Source organism: Gallinula chloropus, assembly GCF_964237585.1.
Source record: "Gallinula chloropus genome assembly, chromosome: 7".
NCBI lineage: Eukaryota > Metazoa > Chordata > Aves > Gruiformes > Rallidae > Gallinula > Gallinula chloropus.
The window spans coordinates 8,908,430-8,924,134 of record NC_140092.1 but is presented as its reverse complement, the minus strand read 5'-3'; the positions used below and the strand labels follow the sequence as shown (position 1 = coordinate 8,924,134).

The following is a 15,705-nucleotide window of genomic DNA, read 5'->3' as shown; positions in this document are numbered from 1 at the left end:
GCAGCTTTCAATTGCCATTTAGGTTGAGGGTTTTTCACAGATAGTTCTTATACTGAAAGAATACCTTCTTTAATAAGAAAAAAGGGGTTGTTTTTATGCTTTGTACCTGTTCACTTCAGGAAAGTATTAAAACACAGATCAAAGAACATCTTCAACTGAAATGGTCTGGCTACTGCTTTTATTTTTACAGTATATTCTTTTCCCTGAGCGTTATTGAGTTGGCGAGGCTGCTGTTTGTGTGATTGCAATGGACACTTTACAGTAAATTCCAGCTTACTTTGTACTGTGACAGTCTGCATGTACCTTCTGAAATACAGTCTGTCATTGGTCTGACTTTTACAGTTGCATTAAGCTTAATGTTAGATTTTTTTTGACCTCCAGAACATGATTAGTCAACCTTATAAGTGTATCAAGACAACTTATTTAAAGGGAATTATTTGAGCATCAAGAGCGTGTTTAGCGCTCTGCATAACAACTTGAACACATTCCTTCTGCCATGAAAATCTTATCTAAAAATACACACATTTAAGGAGGACGGGAAGCCTGGCAGGAGTTGTTGTTAACAAATGAATAAAAAGTAAATGGTGTTCTCTAGGCAGTTGTATTTGAAGCTTTCTGTCACTGATCCAAAGGCTTGCGTAGCCAATTTCTTTGTCTCCTTGCAGATATGTACAACTTGTGATTTCCTAGTCAAAAGCTGTGTTTGAAAATAAGTTTAAAGCAGTGCTTACTTTTTTTTAAGATATCTGTCATATACATGAGCACTGTTCATTCTGTTCCTTCTTTCCTGCTCTGATTCCTCTTTCAAATAGGTATATAATCCTCGTATCAGAGTGGAGTCTCTCTTGGTGACTGCGATTAGTAAGGCTTCTGCTCAGCAACGAGCTGGCCGTGCTGGTCGTACTAGACCAGGCAAGTGCTTCAGGCTGTACACAGAGAAGGCTTACAAAACTGAAATGCAGGTAAGAGTACTTTTCTCAATTGCATATATAAAAACAATACAATCAAGTGCCATGATACCAAATCAGAATTTGAATGCTCCTGTAGTTTAAAGTGTTTATAAGATTTGGTGTTCTGAATTTTCCTTTTTCTCTCACAGGACAACACATACCCTGAAATTTTGAGGTCTAACTTGGGATCTGTAGTATTGCAGCTCAAGAAGCTTGGTATAGATGATTTGGTGCACTTTGATTTTATGGATCCTCCAGGTATTTGTTTCTATTTTAGCTTGTCTGGTTGTGTTATGTTTTGACTTCTGAAATATTTATTTTTCTGAATATCTTACATAAAAGCAGCATGGGATAAATTATTTTGTTTTCCACTGTTTTTATTGTAATCTGTAAGGAATGTCTTTTGTTTGTCCTGAAATTCAGTGCTCTATATTGTACCAAAGCTTTTTGTGTATCTGTCTGCATAACAGCTTTTAATGGAACCAAGGAATCTGCTGAATGCCCCTTACTTGCAGATGATAAAACAGAATTTATAGGCATTAGAAAGTCTGTTACTTGATGAGGTTTTTTTTACATAGTGCCTTGATTACATCTTTGAATTGTGCATCAGTTAAGAACTGTATGTAAATGAAATCGCTAGTGTTTTTAAAGCCAAATACATGGTTTTGGCCCAAACTATAAAGTTAACGTGCATCTTCCTTCTAACAGTGTTAAATGTTAACAGATACTTTAAAAATAACTGGGTTATATTGCTAATTAAAAACACAGATCGTCCATGTATAAATACATCAGAGATGGTTGTGTCCTGTCCTCTCCCCGTCCCCACCCAGCACATAATTTATAATCTGCAAGCTTTTAAGTAGCTCTATGGAACAGTTGGGGTTGTGCTGTGCAGTATATACGGTAGATTAGCGGGGAGGCTTTTGGATTTCTTTCTGGTTTCCTATATACACTTGCTGTGAGAATTGCAGGATTAAAAGACTATGCTATTGGGCTCAGATTTGTGAAAGACTATAGGTAACTAAAGTTTTGTAGCTGAGACTTCAGGACTATATCAATCTATTTTGTATGGGAAAGGGAAAACTCATCAGTGCACCGGGGAGTGCCGATTTCACGATGCTGAAAAGCAGCAATCTTCAGATATTCAAAGCTTTTGATACAGTTAAGAGGAGTTCTAAATAAGTAGGCTTCTTATGTCTGGATGCATATAACTGAATTTGGTAACAATTTTGTGTTTGGAGGTCAGTTGAATGGAGAAAAAACAAGGTGGCTTAGAGTCAATGCTTCCTCATTTGCTTATGCAGAGCTGTTGGATTGATGTGTCTACCTAAATATTTTGTCTTTCAGCTCCTGAAACTCTGATGAGAGCCTTAGAGCTTTTGAATTATCTGGCTGCTTTAAATGATGATGGAGACTTGACTGAGTTGGGATCCATGATGGCCGAATTTCCATTGGACCCACAGCTAGCTAAAATGGTTATTGCAAGTTGTGACTACAACTGTTCTAATGAGGTCCTATCTATAACTGCCATGTTGTCAGGTAATAGCAGGGAAAGAGATGCTAAACAAAATACACATCTGCACTTTGGGGAAAAATGGAGCTTTCCACATCAAAAACATAAACAATATAGTTTTAGTAGTCCTAATTATTTTTTAAAGCTGGATGGGGTTTGATAAATAAAATGCATAAAATAATCAGTTTGCTCCTAACTTTAGTTAAAGAGTGTATATGTTTGAGTTGATGGGGGTGGGAGGAATCAGGCTAGTGGAACAGAAGCTGCTCCTTAGGCTCATATTCAGTACCAGAAATGTCAGCTCAACCACTCTGGTTTTTTAAGGCAGTGAAATCTATTTTTTATTTTGTGCATTCTTCTGCACTTTGAGAAATCCCAGTATTTCCAAAAGGATTACAGTATAATTTATATAAAACCATAAGCTTGTATGTGAAATGATACATGTTTTCAGTCATTAAGTGGCGAAGCTTAACACTGGTTACTTCTAAAGGGAAGAAAGAAACTTTGAGAGAGGATATATATTTATAAGAATTAATTTGTGTGCACAGCTGTACTTTGCTGCTGCGTTATGTGAATAGCACTGCGTCAGAGCGGAGCTGCTTGTCGAGAGAGCTTGATGAGAAGAAAACGTTATCAAGGAAGCCTTGTATTTCATTTCCCAGTTCTGTAGAACTGACTTCATTTTATAGTTAGTTGTCAAAGGACAAGCAGCAAGATTTAGTCCATTATGAAAATGGGGATGTTCGTTCTTGTAACTATTTTGTCTTTTGGGTGTGCTATTTTACCAGGCTTTTCACAACGCAGGTGTACTGGTTACATGCTTAACTTGGTTGAATAGAGGGGGAGCAAAATTTTTTTGGCTGAGGGTAAAGTCTGTTTTTCAGTTTAGTCTTACACTGCATTTATATGAAAATTTTTAAGAACAAGCTAAAATGTTTGATGCAGAGTTATGATTGTTCAGACTCAGAGCAGATGGGCAGGGCAGAATCATAATGGTTTTTTTAATTAAATGGTAGGATTAATTGCGGAGGTGGTGGTAGGTTGGTGCCTGTTTTTTCTCTTCCCTTCCCCCCCTACCCCCCTAATCTCTACTGCAAAGCAGTAAGTCTAGTATTTTTGTCTGTGGTCTTCAACTGATTTGTCTTACTCCTTTATCTATTTACCTTTTCCTAGGCCATGATACTTTTTTGTTCTAAGGCACAAGTTAATGTCATGATAAATAGGGGTGGGGTTTTTTGGGGAAAAAAAGGATTAAAGTTGGTTAATTTATAGATTATAACTAAAATGTCTTTCTAAAAAAAAAACCCACAACAAAATAACAGCATAAATCCACTATTTGTGAGAACTATTTTCCAAAATAAACACCTTTTTTTAAGCCAGCAGCATGACTATATGTTATGGTGCGTTAAGACTGTCAGGTTCTGGATAGCCATCCATGTATTAATGGTTTGGACTGAATGGAAAATAAATACCAGAAAAGAGCAGAGAATAGCGTGGAATAAATGAGCAGATTAAATTACCGTACTTCATTTTATAAGAGCTGTCGTGTCTTGCTGTGGGGTAAAAGTGCTATTACTTATTCAAAACAGTGAGTTAAGCCAGTGATAGAATAATTTGGAATTTGCTTTTACTAGCCTGAGTTGGACGTTAAAATACACTGTATATTATCTCTGTTTTCAATGCAGTACCCAAATTCAGGGTGTTAATTTTGCACCTGCATTTCCATTTTCTTTAATGCATTGGTCTGTCTTGATTTGTTACCATGTTGCAGTGTGTATTTTTTTTTCCTCAAGTTCCATCCAGTTCAAGTTTTTGAAATGTTAGTGTTTTGGGGTTTTTATGGGAATTTAAAATCAAGTAAAACTGCATAATGCCCCACAAAAAGGCTCTCATCTGCTAGGGACTGATGAGATGCAAAGAAATGTTCCGAGATTCATGGGCTTCAATTGTGAGAAGGCTAATGTAGTCTCAAGCACCTGGAACAAGATAAAGGATTTGTAGCTTCTTACTTATTATTAATTTTATTGAAAATAAACCTCTTAAATCTACTTAAAACCAAACATTTTTTCTTCTGTAGATGTCTCCAAGTTAAAATCTGTTACAACTACTTTGAATATCATGTGAATTAGTGTCGATGTTGCAAACCTTTAAGAATGTTGACAGACCATGAATTAAGTTGGCTGCCATACTCTTTGTGGTGTTTGGTAGTCAGTATGTGGAAAGAGAAAGTTAAAACATGATGCTTGGATTCAAGTCAGACTGAGTCAGATTTATGTGGGAGTGTGTAGTGCCAGAGAAAGCTCATCACATCGTGTGTTAGTTTTTTTAATTTATTTCAAGTAGTGCCAAAGGGCGGTTTAACCTTCCACCACTACCGCTACCATCACAACCTTTAGAGTTATTACTACCTTCATTCACATGTTCCTGTATACCAGTGCTGATAACCATACCATCTGGGGAAGAGGACTTGACTTTACTAGTGCACTCCGTCTTGTAGCAGACTCGGGATAAAGTCATGTTTGTTTAGAACTGTGCTAGTGCAGTACAGTTTCAGAAGCACCTTCTTCACTCTGTCCATAGATGCTTTCTGAGAAAGCAGATTTGCAATTAGTGTTTTCTTACGTGGGATACTGCCTCCTGGTAGAGCTATCAGCACTGGGATTTGAATCTGTTTAGCATTCCAGTATACATAGGCAATCTTGATGGCCTTCAGACTAAGGATTTTGATGCCTACATATAGTTCTATTTAAAATAATCAGGTACTCTGTAGCTTTGAAACCCTCTTGTCTTACAGATGTGGTTAGGTGTTGATGTACCAAATCAAGGTAGTAAACAGTCCAAGATGCAGTTGGAGGCCATCCTGCCCTGCCCTATGCTCTGTGAACTGACCTAGCTAGGCCTTGTTCCTCTATCTGTGAATGCGTGACTCATCGATATGGGCGTTTGTGTTGGGCCCATACCAACCTTGTTTAGTCCCACAGTGTTTTGTTCGCCCCACGGAAGCAAAGAAAGCAGCAGATGAAGCCAAGATGAGGTTTGCCCATATAGATGGAGATCATTTGACGTTGCTGAATGTCTACCATGCTTTCAAACAAAGTAAGTGTGCACCCTTTGTGGTAAAATTATTTGTAATACTTCGTGCTGCTAGCTTTTGTTCCTGAGGTCCAAGGACAGTTGAAAGGCTTGGGATTGTTTTTTGTCATTCTGTTGTAAACTTACGTACCAAAAACCCTACATATTTAAAAGAGCTGTTTGAGTGCTCCTTTCCTTTGAGGGGACAGCAGGGAGGGGGGTTTAGGGAAGCAGAAGCAAAAAAACCAGCCAAGAGATCATGTAATAAACTGATGAGTATGGAGACAAGCCAGGCTTTTAAATTGATGCTGGGTAACCTTGGCCAGAAGGAAGTAAGAGTTCCCATAATTAAGAAATATTGGAAGTTTATCTGGCATTAATTATAGAAAAATCTGTGTAATTGCTTTGTAATTTTTCAGGGAGAGCTTTGCAGAAAATACTCAATTTGGAGAAGGATATGTTCCTAGAACCAAAACCTTTTTCATTCTAACTTTTTAATATAGTTAGGAATTCTAGAACAAGGCCTTGGGAATGGATTGGCAAAGGGGTGATGCATCAACAGAAGTCATTGAGAGCCATATTATTTCACTTACCTCATCTCTGTGTATGGATTTTAGGGAAAATGTACGGTCCTTCTCAGCATAGCTGCAGTATATTTTAGCAGCTTGAAAAAGATGGGAATGAGCAGGTGAAGCTAGGAGTTCTCTTGAAAAATGACTACATAAGTGGCACACTTTTTTAACAGTGACTTATCCTGGTGGTAAGTAACAAGATTACTCCTAACTGCCAACCAGGTTAATTTAGGTGCTCCAGTTGCATTCTTCTGTAAGCAAACAAAAAAGCAACTGTCTTTTACCCTGAGTAAAAAACCCAAGAAAACAACTAACAAAAAAATCCCACACCTCAGTGCCTCTTTCTGCTGTAGCTTTAATCCAGAAATTTTGTGTTGAAACATTTTAACACTGTATCATTATGTGGCCATCCAAAATAAGGATATATTCAGAGTAAAAGTCACAACAAGTATTGAAAACTGTAAAGCAATAGCATGATAGCTGATAAACCTCTATTAAGCACCTGTGAATTGGAGGCCTCTGTTGCTTGTTTTTTGTCTTAGCCAGTATATCTTGCAGGCAGTTTTTGTGGTAGGGTTTCTGGACAACACTGCTTTCCTGCTCAGGTTGCTGAAGGATGGAGTTATTTGTGGAATAATGTTTTGTTCAGTTTTACTGTTAAATTAAGTAGGATTTCTGGGATTCAGAAGACAAAATGCTGCTACTATTTGTATCTAGAACGATATAAAACTGTTAGGGGTCATCTAAAGTATTCAGTTCAAATGGCATAGGAAGTAACATGCTGTGGTATTTGAATTTATCATTCCGCTGTATAGTGTACAAGAACATCAGCAGTCACACTTAGATATATTCTATAGGATAAAGTGCAGAAACAACTTAAACTTTCCTCAAATTAGGTAACCTTTCAGTGTAAATTAAGACTAGTCTGTATGAGATACACTTTAGTTTCAATTTTGTTAAAGCTGGTTTTGTTGGATTATTAATCTGACAAAGATTAGAACAGCATCACTTGACAGGTAGTAGAGTTGTTAGGGCAAAGTGGGGATATTGTTTTTAAACATGCTCATTTTTATCCTGACAGAATGGCTTAGGCTTGCTGTCTTAACAGATTTCTTATTGGAGGTATCAGCAGTAGAAGCAGTAAAATAGTAAATACTGAATTTTACGTTACTGATGCTGTATTTTACCAGTCACATTTACTTGATGGCTGTGAGGGGCCTCACACTTGTGTTAGCTTAGTCTGTATCATTCTTAACTTCTGCTCGAGTGTTTAATTTAAGAAGGGTTTGGTTTTTCAAATACATTATAATTTGATATACAAGCTTCTTGTGTGTTCATTGCCTGCTACAGTTAGAGACTGGGCTGTCCCCCTTATGTTCAGCTACACTTTACACTGGAGGCTTGGAAGGTGATTTTTCTACTTGCAGGATGTGAGTGTTTGGAGTGTGTGAAATTCACTGGTGTGGTATTTCAGCAGAACATCAGTGATAGTATGTTATGTTGGTGAGGGGAGAAGAGAGGTGACCACATGCTTCCTGAATAGAAAACAATTTGTGCAAGTTACCTAATGCAAGAAATTGCTTGAATAAGTTAAGCTGTTATCATTTATAAAAGTTTATGGATGTGTTTTTCTGGTTCATCTGACTGATCAATCAGTTGCTGTTTTATTTACTTGCTCTAATTGGATGAAATACTCATTTTTGATTCATGTTTTTTAATGTTGCAGATCATGAGTCGGTTCAGTGGTGTTATGACAACTTCATTAACTACAGGTCCCTGATGTCTGCAGACAATGTACGCCAACAGCTGTCACGAATCATGGATAGATTTAATTTGCCTCGTAGAAGCACAGACTTTACCAGCCGAGACTATTACATCAACATCAGAAAGGCATTAGTTACTGGGTATTTCATGCAGGTATGTGTGCCTCCTTGTAGGGATCAGAGTTCAGTGTTTATATGGCTTTTAATGTATGGTTATTATAATTTATCCAAACTTAATGAATGCTACTTAAATTATATATGGCTAATTGCCATCTAGTCCTTGTCAGGTTGCTTAGTTGTTACTCAAATAGTACATTCTCTAATCAGATCCTATTTGGAAGAGAAGTTGTAGGCAGTCTTATGCTAGTAGCATCATACTGTTTCTGGCATGACCAGTCAGGAACTGACCACTAACTTCTGAACAGCTGAGGAAGTAACTTCATAAAGCACTTTAAAGTAACTGCAGAATATGTAGCTTTCAAATTTTTTGTAATCTGATAGAAATAGGGAAAGTGGAGCTGTATACAGGTGTTAACTATATGTAATCCTTTTAGGAGGAGAGTATTTTCTTATGCATACTTTTCCATATTTATATTTCACTCTTAAATTACATGAGTCCCAAGCACTGGAGTGCTGGAGCAGGTCTGTAATCTCAAGATGTATGCTGTTTGCAATTCATTTGCCTCTTGAGCCAGGATGGTACGGAAGCCTTCTCCACTGCTGCCTCCTGGCTGCTTTGCATTTCATGTTAAGCATGCCTTCAAGCTAGAATGCAGGCTGTGTTTTTTCTTTGTTCTGGTGGCTTTTTTGGTTTTTTTGCATAGTCCCCTTGCGCTGTGTTTGTTCTCTTCAGCATTCATCCCTAGGGCTAGACGACTCCCTTTGGCTCTTGCAAACCCAGGGGTATAGAACCTTTACTGGGAGCAAGTCCTCCTTCTCACTGACTCTGAACTGTTGCACTAATGTTTTTTCCAACAAATGTTTATTGTGATGCATCCCAGCAATGTCTCTGCTAGAGCCTAATATTTCACTTTGGGAGAACACAACCTTGTCATCGTTCAGAGGCTGACCAGCACCCTTGTCATTTCCTAATTTTTCACTTGGCCTATGCTCCAGTGGTATTTGAGCACACAACCTTGCTAGTTGGAAAAGGAGCTGTTGGTCAGCACTTGCAAGCAGCTTGGTGAGCATGCACTTAGTGCATCCTGTCTGGGTGCAGATTTGGGTACCATGTGTATTTAACTCCCCCCATCCCCAAGGAAACAGAGCCTTTCCCAGGGTGGAGCCAGTTGGTCTGTAGCAGAAACATGTTTCTGGGTTTTCAGAATACTGGAATATGAGTGTTGGCAACTGCATTTCACTGTAATGCAGATGGGAGATTAAGGCTGCTGGCTGCTGTTAAATGTTAAAATAGTTCTAAGGACTGACTTGCTGTAACCCTTCAGACAAGGAGGCTGGTCACCATTCAGTTCTTGCTTTTGGGACACATTTTCTGCTTTCTTGGGGGCGCACTAAAGTACACATTCCCACCTTTAACTCTGTGTATGCTTTCCAAGACAGCAATTCTGCCCAATTGCAATCCTTGCTGGGCCCCAGCTGGTTGGGGTGGGTCTGGTTGCCAGAGAAGTGTTATTCTGGGAGGGTACCCTGTGGATTCCCTCCACTGCTTGGACCTATAGGAGGTCATGTCCCTAGAAGTTTGTGCACTGTCTGTTGCTTACTGAGTGAAATTCTTCATCTAATAAATAGATGATTTCCTGCCATAGATGTGGAGGTATAGATAGCTTTTCAGTCTCTACTGCTCAGAAATTGAAGATTTGACTTTATTTTTTTGCTGTGACTAGAGTAGCAGGCTCACACAGATAAAAGTGAAAGTCTTCCCAGAAGTTCTCTCGGGCTTCCATGATCAATAGGTTGCCTGCCACCTCCCTCACTCAGAATGACAAATTGAATTTTTGGGCTGAATCAAGAGATAGCTATAGCAGACCTGTCGAAGGCATTTTGAGTTGAAGTTACTTCGTTTTTTTCCTTTGTGCCTGAGTACATCTTATTTTGAGTTTTTCACTCTTTAACCTCTGTGATAGATACTTGTTTGACCTTGACTCTGAACCTTGTCCTGTGCATTTCTCATGTTGCTTTGAGTAGCCTTCAGTAGGAAGCTTACAGATACTCTAGAGCGCTGTTATTTACCAGCCACTGAAGTACTTAAACATGGTCTGTATGCACATGGACATAACTGGAATTCCAAGCCTGAGCACTTGCAGTGTGTGTGTGCATACTCTGGTCTCTGCATGTGAAGTACTGTAAGGTCTGTGGGCAACCCATGGCAGAAGTTGATTCTTCAAACTCCTTAGGCTTAAAGATGCAGTGTGAAGTATGAAAACAGCAGCAGCCATTGTTCTGAAATAGGACTTACTGACTGTGGTGTTTTCTACTTTGCTAATTGCCTACTGGTGTCCTAAAATCAATCTTAAAATATGGCTGCAGAAAGGTCTGTACCAGTTTCAAAAAAACCCCTTGTTATTACCAGTTGTCTGAACTTTTTGGAGAAAAAAAGAAGGCAGTGAATGTGCACCTAAGGAGCAATGACAGTTGCTTGAATTTTTGAAACTTCTGGTTGTGGAGCATGAAACAGTGTTTCTGAAGCTATTGAGTTTTAAACTCAAGGTTGTTCTGGATTCTTAAATCACAGAATCACAAGGTTGGAAAAGACCTCTAAGATCATCAGGTCCAACTGTTCCTATCCTGTGCTAAACCATAACCCTAAGTACCTCATCTGCCCTTTTTTTAAACGCATCCAGAGAAGGTGACTCGGCCCCCTCCCTGAGCAGCCTGGTCCAGACCCTGACAACTCTTTCAGTAAAAAATTTTTTCCCAACATCTAATCTGAACCTGCCCTGGTGCTGGTTGTTGTCATTTCAAAGATGACAAGAGCAAAAGAGCAAAAAGGAGTACATTACATGCAGTGGTGACCACCTTGGTGTCACAGGTTTATCTTATTACTGTTCTATTATTGTAAGAACCTGATTAGGTGAAGTCTTAACACAATACAAGATGTTCTGTACACAAAATAGCACCAAGACTGAGTAGCAGAAAGAATGAGATTTTTAATTAGCAGTACAGAGACACCAGATGTGGTGGACAGCACAGGTGATTTCATTTCATTTTCTGTAGGGACCCTGATACAGGGCCTCTGTTTGAGCTGCATCTTCCAGAAAAACCCAGGTTCCAACTTGATCTTAAGACACACATAAATGGTGTTCCACCTTTAAGTTCCGAGTTAGTCAGCCATCAATTCCTTTTCTGCCATCACTACTAGATTGGAAATACAAGGATAAAAGCCTCTGAAAATCATTGCAGAATGGTTGAGGTTGGAAGGAGCCTTCAGAGGATGTCCTACACTGTATTGCACTGGCTTCATGCCAGGTGTTCAGGGACTCTGTGTCCATGTTCCTTCCCTTAGGTCAACCTTGGTGCTTGTCTGAGCCCATTCTAAATTCCTTTAGCACAGGGTTGGGGCAAGCCACTTACGCCTGAGAAGCTGCAGGATTGGTGCTCTCAGCTGTCCTGAAGCAGCTCAGGCCAGGTGGGTCTGGGAAGTTGTAGTAAGTCATCACTGTTTGCGGCAGAGCCCTTGCTTTGCTGTGCAGATCTCATGACTGACCATTGCCAAACCTGGAACTCTGTACCAGCCTGTGTGCTAACACACATACTCACAGAAACCTCTCAATAGGATAAATGCAGTTGCTGAGTGTTTGTTCAGGATCTGTGTACATTACAATAGTATGTAAGCACTCAAAGGTGACACATTCCTGACATCCATGTTCTAAGGAAACTTTTTTCCCTAATTGGGATGATTCTAGTCCCCGCCCTTCCCTGGAATTGGAGAGCTTACAGTACTTTCCTGTAGCTTTTGAGTATTCTTAATTAGTTGTTTGAAAATGTTTTTATTTTGGAATTGTACAAAGTAAACAGGAAATACAGCTCTTTGCTGTTGCTTTAAATGCCACACAAAGGAATTGGATATGCTTGGGAAAGCTAGATGGTAAGATTTTACTGTTGGAATACATCTGAGTGAGACTGAGGTGGTAAAGGGAAATTGCACTGATTTAATTTAACAGCTTTTCTGGAATGAACATCAGTGAACTGTTCTGCCCGTGTGCGGGCTTTACGTTTGATCTGAAAAGTAACTTTAAAAAATACTACTTAAAAAAAAAGTATAATCCCATAGCAACATACGTGCTGTGATTGAGCTAGGTCTGTGACAGATGAGTTTCTGTGCTAGTCTGGTTTGCAGCTATACAGCTATTTAATTTCCCAAATGTTGGATTGAGTTGGATGAAATTAAGCTTAAATTGTTGCAGACAGTGCACTGTTAATCTTCATTTAAAAGAATCCTCTGTTTGCTCCCCAGACTTGAATTAAAGGAGCAGTGTAATCTCTAAAATCTTGTGTGAAAAGATTTACAATCTATTGAAATACTTTGTTTCACACCTAAAACGCATTCAGGATATTAATGTAGTAAGAGTGAGGCAGGCTTAAAATGAGTAGTTTGTTATGAAGGTGGTATTTTTAAGATAGTACCTGCTATAGAAACCCTGGAGTTCAATCTAATAGGTGAAATTTACCTTTGACTAGAAAAAAAATAAAGTTTAATTACACGTAGGAATTAAGAAAACAAGGACAAGAGGTAACCATGATCTGATTAAAAACGTCTTCAGGCATCTTTCAGCCATTGTCCATCCTGCCTAATCTTTTCACAGCATATGTGTATGTCTATGTAATGAAATAAATTCTGAGGTCATCTTGAATTACCAGTATCAAAAGGTTAATTTTAGCTACCTGTTCTGTTAGATTAACTGTTCTTAAAGAGGGTGTCCTTCTAAGGATAACGGTCTGCTTTCCCAGACCTTAATGAGCTAGGTATCAGCGCATCTCAGCGAGGCAGGCTTTCTTCCCTTTCACAGAGGAAGAAGCTTGGTCGGAGAGAGGTTAATTGATTTTTCACCAAGGTCAAAGCAGAAGCGTGATGCTGAACCTGTATTTTCCAGCCATGAAGCTTGTGCTGTAACAAGACTATTCTTATTTCTGACACACTGAACTTCCTATTCTTACTGTAAGGACTGACAGTTTTTTCCAGGCCCGGTGTGTGAAAGGGTTGCAGAGTCACACGTGTGTCTGAGACTCCTGCAACACTGTGCCAGTAAAACCTTGAAAGGATAACGTTACGGTTACTGGTTCCACAGCAGCTACTGCAAGGAGGTACTCAAAGCAGATGTCTGCAGTAGACTACAGTTGACTTTGTGTGATGCTACAAACCTGTCCAATAGCTGTTCCCTTCCAGTACTTCTGTGGAAATAACATGAAGAATATTTGTGTTACTCTTAATAATGATTTGTCTCTTTGGGTGATAACTATTTTTGTATGTTGCTTGAATTGCACATTGGAATATACACTTACCATGGCAGTTAGCAACAACATCTGGCATCTTGATTGTGTCTATAAAAAAACCTGAGTAGTTGAAGTGGTCAAGTAATGTGCCAAATTTGGATGAAGTTAATGGTATATTTTGTGTAGAACACTTAACAGTCAGCTTGAAATCCCTTAATTTAAAAATTGCCTGTGGTAATGAAAGAATATCTTTTTACTTAGGTGGCACATTTGGAACGAACAGGGCATTACTTAACAGTAAAAGATAACCAGGTGGTGCAGTTGCATCCTTCCACTGTTCTTGATCATAAACCAGAATGGGTGCTCTATAATGAGTTTGTCCTTACAACGAAGAATTACATCCGGACATGTACAGACATCAAGCCAGAATGGTAAGCCAAAAGCCTTAGCAGTTGTGACCTGCTGTAAAGCTCCTTTTCGTCTTTCTCCTTTTTCAAACTGAGGCAATTGCTTTTGCTTTTCCTGAAGCTGGTGGTATTAAAATGGTTTGGGGGACAGCAATGCCATGGACTTGTAGATGACCAGAGTTTTTTTTTGTGTTGGTTACTTGTTGTTTGTGGGAGTTGTGTGCCAAACTTGGATACCCACCCAGGCTCTATAGGCAGTGCACAGAGAGGTGCTTGTCTCAAAGCCAGTTACTTCAGTAAGCCTGCTGGGAAGGAGCAGCTGGAGCTGCTCAGTTTGGGGCTGTGTCCTAGTACCCACCTGTGTACCTCAGTTGAGAGATTACAATAGATGCCTCTGCTCTTAAGATCTAGGACTGCTCATGGCAGGGACTGTCGTTTCAATGGAAGGATCTGAACAGGATTCAGTGCTTTCTTAAAATGTGAAGGAAAGAGGTGGTAACACTGGTACGGCCTCTCTTATTGTATTATTTATTAATCAGTAGAGTGCATATCAAGGAAGTGAGAAGCCTGATCCTCAGCAGACAGGCAGAGATATCAATTGTCTTGCCTGTCTGTAAGGTGATACTCAAACTGCCAAGTTGTGAGCTCTGGGGACATGAGAGGCTCTACAGCTGTTAATGAAATTGTCCAAAAGAGTCTAAAGGTTTCTAAGCTAGAAAACATAATGGTTTTTTTTTATATTTAGTATTTATTTAATATTTTAGTGGAAAATATGTGTTTGGATTCTTCCTTAAAAATGTTTTTCTGAACAACTGCTGTATAGCCTAAAGCAGCAGGATCCTGCAGCCTTGGTTGCGTTTTGAAGTTGACAGCTAAGGCTGACCTGTACCCTTACACCAGCCGGTGTTTGGGTGAATGTCTGTGGCTTGAGGACTTGGGGGTGTGCTGCAGGTCAGACTCCTGCTACTCCAGCTCGTACTGAAGCAGAGTGTGGGCCCAAAAGGAGCCCTGGCTGAACAGCAGCATCTTGCTAGACTCCAGGGCCAACTTATTTGCTTCGGGCTTGAGTGCTTGCAAAGCATGGGGGGTGTGGGTGTGGAATCATTGATCTTAGAAGCCCAGGATGAGCTGAGAGTAACGGATAATCTTTGTTTCCTTCAGCTGTAGGATTTCTGCAGGATGCATCATACAGTTTGAGTTTGTAACAAACTTTTCCTTTCTTGACAGGCTGGTGAAAATTGCCCCTCAATATTATGACATGAGCAATTTTCCACAGTGTGAAGCAAAGAGACAGTTGGATCGCATCATTGCCAAACTTCAGTCCAAGGAATACTCACAGTACTGAATTTATGCTTTGAACTGAAGTTATTCAGAGGACAGCTTTAAGAGATGAAAGATTCAAAGTTCAAGTTGTGCTCTTCACTTTGGTTCAATAATGGCCTTTATTTGAAAGCTTTTTAATTTTTCTTTACAGTAAATATTCCATTCTGATTTCATAAATTAAACATTTATGCCTCCCCTTTTGTGTTGACACTGTAGCTCATACTGGAAAAGCTGATCAATGTTTTGCAGTTTATTGAAAGTAGTTCTATATATAACAATGTTATAAGCATTTCTTTAGAAATGGTTGAAAATGCTTCTAAAAATGTGATTATCGACCATGGTATGCATGATCGTTGTAATTGTTGACATTCCTTTTAGAAGTTGTGAAATGTTACAACTTGTGCTTATGTAGACACAATCTTTGGCTTCAGTACAAAGGTACTGACTTCAATAAAGTCTATTTATACTAATTTTTTGCCACGGTATGTTGGTATTTCTATTGGCTTGATCACAACACGAGAAGCCATTTAGGCTCCTGTTAAGCTGCTGTCTTACTGACATGGCAGTAGTGTGATACCTTGATATTAAAAGTGCGGATGCTGAAGCTGCCCGATTATGATGTCACTGTAACACAATGTTGATCCCTCTGACTTGTTTGAATTGTGTAGAAGATCTTTTGAAAAGTGATGTGCATGCAGAGTAGTTCTGAGATTT

General features: G+C 39.2%; 1 protein-coding gene across 1 annotated transcript in view; it reads left to right on the top strand.

The window, feature by feature from the left end:
- The window catches only part of DHX15 (DEAH-box helicase 15), a 44,076-nt gene extending 28,621 nt beyond the window's left edge, over positions 1-15,455 (top strand). The window contains exons 8-14 of the mRNA XM_084266657.1: positions 813-962; positions 1,100-1,208; positions 2,298-2,489; positions 5,437-5,559; positions 7,834-8,024; positions 13,523-13,692; positions 14,896-15,455. Coding sequence (XP_084122783.1) covers positions 813-962; positions 1,100-1,208; positions 2,298-2,489; positions 5,437-5,559; positions 7,834-8,024; positions 13,523-13,692; positions 14,896-15,013 — 1,053 coding nt within the window. The 3' untranslated portion in view covers positions 15,014-15,455. The remainder of the gene's footprint in view (positions 1-812; positions 963-1,099; positions 1,209-2,297; positions 2,490-5,436; positions 5,560-7,833; positions 8,025-13,522; positions 13,693-14,895) is intronic.
- The last annotated feature ends 250 nt before the right edge of the window (positions 15,456-15,705 follow it).